The sequence below is a fragment of the Centruroides vittatus genome, unplaced genomic scaffold, assembly GCF_030686945.1.
Source record: "Centruroides vittatus isolate TY-2023 unplaced genomic scaffold, ASM3068694v2 contig_1159, whole genome shotgun sequence".
Classification (NCBI taxonomy): Eukaryota; Metazoa; Arthropoda; class Arachnida; order Scorpiones; family Buthidae; genus Centruroides; species Centruroides vittatus.
In genome coordinates, this window is record NW_027120745.1 from 2438384 (window position 1) to 2447318 (window position 8935).

General features: G+C 31.0%; 1 protein-coding gene across 2 annotated transcripts; it reads left to right on the top strand.

Annotated features, from left to right (window-relative positions):
• The first annotated feature begins 3937 nt into the window (after window positions 1-3937).
• Window positions 3938-6492, top strand: LOC136979993 (ninjurin-A-like). Of its 2 annotated transcripts, none has more exons than XM_067276025.1 (4): window positions 3938-4033; window positions 5180-5280; window positions 5478-5675; window positions 6108-6492. In XM_067276025.1, the coding sequence occupies exons 2-4, from the start codon at window positions 5218-5220 to the stop codon at window positions 6270-6272; spliced, it is 426 nt and encodes a 141-aa protein (XP_067132126.1). In that variant the 5' UTR covers window positions 3938-4033; window positions 5180-5217; the 3' UTR covers window positions 6273-6492. The 2 variants fall into 2 exon arrangements, with proteins under 2 accessions (XP_067132126.1, XP_067132119.1); XM_067276018.1 differs by having other exon boundaries at window positions 3978-4033; window positions 5166-5280.
• Window positions 6493-8935: the final 2443 nt, after the last annotated feature.

The window sequence follows — 8935 nt, forward strand, 5'->3', positions numbered from 1 at the left end:
AATGATAATGTTAACCCAAATTTCTACAAAATATTAACATTATTACACTTTGTACAATTTTGATGTAACTTAAGTCTGAAATTCTAAATCAAATTTGTTTTTTGTCAGAAAACACATTATGACTTGGTTTCTTTTAAATCTTTATTAAATCCTTTGTTTTGTTTGCGTATGGGGTTCTTGTCACCAACTTATTACTTGCCAAACAGTTTAAATTTTTATAATTTATTTAGTATAAATTAGTAACTTTTAATTAATTAAATTGGAGTTGTTAAATGATGCCTATTTAAGAGTCCCGTTTTCGGCGTTACATTTTCTGTTCTCGATTAAACAACTTCTGAATTTCTGAACTGTACCACGTGAATTCGAACCATCTCACATTTGATTATAGATGCATTCTTAAGTTTTTATGAATGTTGTCCCAATCAAATTTCCAAAACAAACAAATTGACAAAAAGACTAACTATTTTTACCATAGATTTGGTAAAGATATCATTAAATTTCTAACATTTACAAATCAAATCAACATCTACAAAAATAAATTTATATTAAAGTTGGGAGAGTTTACCTCCACTCATTTTGCTCCCCAATGGGCTTCATTCACTCGTTCAAAAATTTCACAACGATTCACGAATTTCGGGTGCTTCCGTTTTTTCAATCTATATTTTACACGAAGCATACGTTTTGTTATCTGAAAAAGATATTTTTATAACTGCATTTAATACCGAAATCATAATTATTTGAGTTTTATTAATAATAATTTACACAAGATACATATCAGGTATTATGCAATATATACCAAACTTGGTCACAATAGGAGCCATATACTCCTCTGCATCAGAAATATGTGACAGCTGCATCTTGTATTTGAATGGTATTTTATATATATATACTATAGCACTAAATTCGGACCTCTACTTCTAAGCAATAAGCAGTAGGAGTTTGATATAGGAGAGGTGCAGTTGAGGTCTAGAAGAGTCGCAGTTTGGTCAACACGGGTATACAATAAAATTTATAAAATGGATGGGAAAAAACACTAATACTTTAGATGAATGTGGAATATTTTCAGAAATTAAGGTAACAATTTTTGACAGGACTGATTTTAGAAATGAGATATTTGGGCAGGAAATAAAAATATTAAGAAAGTTTAAATAAAGTGGATTAGTGATAGAAACATTGGAGAAAGACAAAGCAGTAATGTGAATAGAATAAAACTGCTTGAAAGAAAAAACAGATGATAATACTGTACATTGTTAGTTTTGTAATTATTACTTTATAGTCTGAGTACCGAGAAAATGGTTAATATGAAAGAGAAAAATAATTTTCAAAGAATATTTTATAACGTTAAGTATAAAGGGGAAAGAACAGCTGTATATTTTTTCAGTTAAATTATTATCTATCTATAAATATGCGGAAAGTAGAATTGTACCTAATAGTACGTTTGCTATTAAGAATACACATACAGAGGTTACGCAACACAGAACAAAAAACTCTGTTGTGCAATTTAAATCGTAGAACACCACAGTTTGAAACAAAGAATTCGACTGTTGAAATCTGTAAGAAATATTGTTGACATCAAATTTATTATAACTTTATATCTGAATCGTTTTTTGTTTTTATGAAAATTGACATATTATTTATGTCCCTCTTCAATTTTAATAAAATTAATTAATATTGACGTAGACGAACACTTCAAAAATGTATGTAAACAAACGTAATATTTTATTAGCCTAAAAGTTAATATAAAATTTGATTAATATCTAAAATTGACTTTATTAAATGATTAATAGTAAGTATAGTATTATAGAATGTATTATGGTTGTTTTTATAAGTATAATGCAATTGTCGACATTATTATTATTATTTAATACTTAAATGATAGAAGTAAATCTATTTTTTTGTTTATATAAAATGCACGAAATATTTGTGGCCCACGTACCTAGTATTTATGCACAGTTTGGAACTAGTCATAGAGAATTTTTATTCTTTGTAAATTATGCCAATAATAATTTCCATTTATATTATGTAAGCCGTGAAATAATTTTAGCCTTATTAAATCTGGGAATTAAGACTATGAAGTGATCCTATCCAATCCTGTTTATTTATTTATTTACTTTTCCAAGTAAGTAATAGTCATCTCGAATATTGCTGTTTCGTGCTTATCGGTAACGGTGAAAATACCAAATGACGTAATGTAAGGGAAACTGATTCATTCGAGAATTATCGAATCTGGAGTTAAATATGGAGATGCGAGAGGACCCATTTTTTAAAAAAAGACGGAAATATGTTTTAAAATATTTCGATTTTAGAGCGCATTCTTCTCTTTAGACTAACAAACAAATAAAAATGCTTGGTTTCTCCTAAATTTTTGCCGTTTTTTGTCTTATTTATATGTTGACAAGAAGGAAGTGAATCACTGCAATTAGTCGAATATGATTGATTAAATTAATCACTAGTTTATCTTGAATACAGACCGAAATAACGAGTAGGATGGTCGGATAACCCAGGCAGATGAGGGGCCGGGACTCGGGATCGAATTTGGGTGCAACCCTAGATCCTTATAGTTCTGTATGTCGGCGTAAATTACGCTTACCTGTAATTATAAAAAAGTCGCTCGAATAACCTGTACACTCGAAGAAATGACAGTGTACAAAATTGGTGACAATAATTACAGTAGAACATCGATTATCCGACTTAATTGGGGACTGCGGTTGGTCGGATAACCGAAAAGTATGAAGAAATACATTATTAGTATAGTGTATTAGGCCTGGTTTAAATACTAGCCTCCCTTTCATGGTCGAGCCAGTGCTGCCAGCTAAAACATGCAAAAATTTAACAAAAATAATATTAAAGTAGCCGAGACATAACCAAATATTGTAGCGCCACATCACTAGCAGACATTTGAATTTGCCGACTAGAACGCGGTCGGTTAATCGGGGGTCGGATAATCGGGGGTCGGATAATCGGGGGTCGGATAATCGATGTTCTACTGTACTTTTATCTTATTCCAGGTTTTGTGAAGCGGGTAATTGTATAAACACTGATTATTATCAAAGTAATTTTCAATACATTTAATACTCGTATATTTAACAAAATAACGTCGGTTTAATGTCGTAAACATAGCTTAAAATCTTAATAATTGCCACAGTTAAGGTATGTCTTAAACGAGTGTGGAGAATTACTCCGTCATACAGGTGAGACCCCCGTCAGAATTACTTCGCTTATAGTAGCGGTGTAAAATGTTTAATATTATTGCAATGTTATATTTATAGCATCATAGAAAACCGCTTTGTTTTCCGATTAACGCAAAAAAATGATAAAATTTGGAATAATATTTTCATACGGTTTTAATTTATAATTAATAAGAATTTCAATTTGCATGTTTAGCTAATGGAATTTGATATCTGAAGAGATTTACAGCTTAATTTCGAGAATGCTAAAGAAGCGGAATATTAAAAACATTTATTATTTGTAAAAACAACGTTTAAATACTGTAACTTAATAACTAAAAAGTGAATTACTCGTTAATACTCGTATTAAAGTCCAACATTTATTCTTTCCTTAAGTGTTTAATTTAAATAACTTAATAGTTTTGGATTACTGGTCATAAAAATTTGCACTTTTTTATACGTGATACCTATAAAGTATTATTATTATAATATATACACATATTCCGAATAATTAATGTTCTAAGCAGTTTTTTCGTTGCAGAGACGTGAAAAACAGTTTAAAAAGTTCATTGATTTGAACAAAAAGATCAATATATGAATACTTTCACTGTAAAAGAACAATTCTCATTCAAATAGAACAATAAAACAATATCTGAATTATTGTTATATAAAATCTGATAAGTTGGATCGATCATATAAAGGGCCGTGTGCCAAGGGAGAGGTGCTTTCCGGGAAACTTGGCCCTTAAATAGGGGCAAGTTTCCGGATGTTAGACAATCCACGTGGTCAGCCAATTAGTTAGGTGGGAACACGCGACCAACTACCAGTGTTATCCACTCGGCTCGGCCACTGATGGGTCAACTCTAGTAAGTACTGTATATATTTCTTTGTATTTATCGTTTAACTTCTCCTTCCGTTTAATTATTTTTCCCTTCTTCCGTTCTCAATTACGAATATGACTTAGCTTCGTTTGAACGGTTTAAATTCTTCTAAAATGTTCTATATAATGATTTAATATGATATTGCGGAAATTACCGTAGTTTCCGCAGTATTTCATTTAGAAATTTGAAAGACAAATCACATCAATAAAAACTATGTTAATCCTTATATTTTTACCGAGTTATTTTAAGAAAATTTATGAAATAATGTATAGAAAGGCATATTAAAATTACGATTTCTTTATATATAAAAGCACTCGATTAATTTAAATTTATGCTCTACTTGTCGATTCGAATTAATAGAGGATTTTACACTTCGATGTATTAAATAAAGTATTATTTTAATTCATAAAACTATTTCATTATAACGAAACAGCTGCAAATATTCTAAAGTAAATCGATCCATCCGACCCATTTCTCTGATATTATTACAGCTGACCTCAATCGTGTTAATGAGAAGTAAGAAGAAATCCTCACAGAAAAATCATTTATACACATATACAGTATATATAATATAATTAACAATTATTTAAAATACTTATAAATTTCATTAGAAGATGGCGCTTAAAGTGAAATATATTTTTTTCTCTCTTCCTTAAGTTGTTTACAGTTTAAATTCTTTTCTGTTTGATAAAGATAAGAAGAAGACATCCGATCGAGAAAAGAAAAATAACGTTAGCACAGTCGTAGAATAAATTGAATTTTTTCTATTTAATTAAAAATATAATAAATACATTTTCTAATTAATTCAAATTTAATGTTGTAGAAAATAAAACTGATAAGAATTTCGTAAAAAGATTAAAACGTAAAAAAATAAAATAATTTTTAAAGATTTTATTTAAAAACTTATTTATTAAGTGTTTTTAACACACAGAACGAGTTATAAAATTTAATAATTAAAACGAAAAGGATTACAAAATGATCGACAGATAGATGTCACTTTCCGTTGTAGTTGCGAGTAATGGTGGGTGTTTGTCTGCCGTAGCGACTAGTAATTTTCGTTTCTTATTTCGATTCACGAAATCGACTCTACGCTGGAGCGACTCGAGAATAAAAATAGACTGTATTTTGTAGATCGACAGATAGAGGGACCATTTCCAAGGAAGTCGAGAATGGCTGACGCTAATGCGGGTAAAGCCGACGAACCAACTAACAAAGCCCTGTTAGAAGTCGAGGTGAGCATTTCTCTTTGTTACATCCCTTTAAAACGACAATAATTTTAAATCATAAAGTCGTGTCTCTTTATCATTTACACTACTGTACGAATGTTTTTAACCTATCGCGAATTTTGCGGTTACGAATGTGTTAAATTGATAATGCGAAACACTTAAGTAATTATACCGGTTTTTTTTGTTTGTTTTTTGGTTGCAAGGAGCCGGTAGTAAAACCAAAAACATGTAAGCCGATGGATGTAAATCTGTATGCCACCAAAAAAAGTGTAGCGCAAGGGATGTTAGATATCGCATTGTTAACGTCGAATGCATCTCAGTTGAGGTATTTACTGCAAGAACCGAAGAATGCTTCGTACTACATCGCAATCGTATGTCTTTCCATATCCATAACTTTGCAGGTACGGTATGGGCTTTTTTTCAATTCTATTTTTATTAAGATAGAATTTATTTTCAAAGTCGTAAATGTACAGAAAAACCGGATCGGTCGTACGTTCTGGTAAGTGAACTGCGCCTACTAATTAATGACGTGTTCGTCACGTATATGAATACCGTATTATTTTTTTTTTTACCAGTGGAAGTGGGTGAGCGTACAGAGTGATGCAATTGCATAGTTATTTTCTTTATCTTTTACCATTCTTTAAGGAACATTTTTAATGCCAGTGACTTCACTGTTCTATTTAATACCCGTTTTAAGTATCGTTTTAGAAGGATATCCGCTAATATTTATAAATTTAGATTAGTTTCGAAATCACCCATTGCATAAATTACTTTTTTTTTTTAATTTTAATTGTTATTAATATTAATTCTGGATTTATAATTTCTACTTTCAGATTGTAGTAGGGATACTACTATTGTTTAATGCCAAATATAACATCAATAAGACTCATCAACAATCTAGAGCGGAATTAATGAATAATTTAACAACGATCGGAGTTTTTCTCATTACAGTCGTCAACATCCTCGCCTCGTCCTTCTCGGGTTCCAGCGAACCATAAACTCTCATCTTGTACAGGATGTACAGTATTTATCCATCCATTTTGTTGAGATATAAATTCGTGCAAATGTCACTTCGTTTTTTTTCAGAATGTTCTTATTTTATAACGAATTTATGTATAAAAAAAATGTTTTCTTGATGCGGACTGTTTTTTAAGAGCCGATCGTAGAACAGACTTAAATATATTTGCTCAAATAAAAGCAATTTTTATATTAAAAAAATATATATTATTTATTAAATATTTTATACACGAATCCTGCTTTGACCTACGACTATTTTTTAAACTGACCAAGGCCAAATTCGATAACGTTGTAATCGTTATACGATAATTAGGTTGTAATTACGTCAGTCGTGGTTCTAGAATTGAAATTGGTTGTTTTTAAAACTTGATAAGCTGGCGACGATAATTTTTAACGTTTATTTTAAAAATTTGTCAAATCATTCTATTTAACGAACTAATTATGCAAGATTACCAGACAAAAATTGATATCCCAATTCTGTACTTTCTTTCGACAGTTGTATAAATATTTATTTATTAATAGCATAATAAATTCCTGCGGAAATCTCCATTTACGAAACGGACGTCGAGAGGATGGAGCTGGGAATTTTGATCCACGCCCGGAGAAAACTTAAGTGTCGCGTAGTGGTTCCTATCCCTATAAATTAATGTCGTTTTTACTAACAAAAATAGAAGCTTTAAGATTGTTTTTTTATTATTAATAAAGAAATATATCACGTATTTTAAAAAAATACGATAAAAGAGAATCGTTCTATCCCGTCTCGTACAAGCGCTCGAAGACATTGAAAAATGAAAAGAAAGGACAAATTGCGACCTTTATTGAAACAAGGATAAGGACAGTTTAGCGAAAATAAAGAATATCTTGCAATTTCTGTAGGTCTAGCAACAGCACAAGTAGTTGCGTAGAAAGTAACAGTTTTAGAGGGAAATAAGTGAAACCGTATTGACTCGTGTACTAATTTTTGATTTGTGGAACACTGTAGGGAATGATCTCGTCTCTAAGGCAGATAAATAAGAAAATTGAAATTTTAATTGGAAAAACGAAATTCTTGTAATTTACGATAAATATAATTTAAAAAAACAACGTTAGTTAAATTGGCACGAAATATAGAGAAGAAATATTAACAATTAAATAATTTGCATATTAATAATTATAATAATAATAATAATTGTTCGATTGTTGATTTGCCATGCAATTATCGAATGAGTTTACAAGAATGTTCTTCGAGATGAAAGCAATTTTTAGATTTATTTCATTATTTCTGGCGATTTTTAATGGGATGGCCTCTTCTGAACAATACAGAAGACCATTTACAACGGATAAAGGATTGGCGAAATTGAGAGATATCGGAGAGTTTTCTTATCCGAGAATGAAGGATGTAAACCGATTCTGGAATATGAAGCTGAGAAACAGCGACCAATCGAATTTGGGTGGTATGACATCAAGAGTAAAGGATAAACGAGATAAGAAATTAATGCGTGCCAACGAAGATAAGACAATCGACAGTTATTACAAATTTATAGAGGGAAATCAAAATAGAAAAATTTATAATAACGAAATTATCAAAAATAAAAAGCCCAAAAGAAACAAGAATCTTAAACCAAAGATAACAGATTCGTCACTATCGTCATTCGAACATAATCGAAAATTAAATCGGTGGCTGCAACAACTCGGACACAAGACGAACGACGAATTCGATGTCACAAAAATTCTTAAACATCGAAAGACTAATTGGAAAAAATCAAAGGCCAAGCACAATAGATTCCGGCATCCTCCGCTTTCTTCGTCGAACGGGGGGAACATCGACAATGACATCAACCATCTTACAAACCATGGAATCGGACCGACTGTCGATACAGAAAATGCCAATTATGGCCTTTATATTTTTGCAGTGGCTTTCGTTTCTCCATTCCTCTTATTCACTGTCTCGGCCATTCTCCTCTGTTTCGTTTATTTCATTGTATATCTGTGTAAAAGGAGCAGATATTCGGCAACCACGCATTCAGAAATGGAATCTCTGGAACGAAGATCGACAAAATCATTTTCGTACGAAAAAAAGGAGGACGAAGAACCTTTACTCGAACAAGATTCTTCTTTACATCGATCTCCCGAAAGTGACGTCAAATCATTGATTTCCGATAAGATCTCAACACGAAGTCGATCTGACAGAAGTAAATATTCTGTCGAGGATCTTGGCGACGAATCGGAATTTCATAAATTTTCGACACATTCGAGCATTTCTAACAGATGCGCTCCTAATAAAAATTCGAGCGGTGGTAATGAGGAGGAGGAGAAGAAAGAGAATGCTTCTCTTTTGACATCTTCAAATGAAACAGAAACCAAAATAGAAATGATTCAGTCGGAGAATGAAAACAAATCCGGACGGGACTCGCCCGTATTTAAAGACGAGGAAAACAATGGTAATGGAAGAGAAGAGAATTCAGAAGTGAAGAGTTTCAGAAAGAAGAAAACCAAGTGTTTACCTTGTATTAGTCTGTAAAATTACTTATAATTCTTGCTAAAAATTAAATGAAAATTATATATTTAATTTCTATATTTCATTATTGACGTCTGAAAACATCTCAATTTGAGAACTAGCAATATAGAAAAAATTAAAAACAATTAATAATCAAGTATAAGTAAC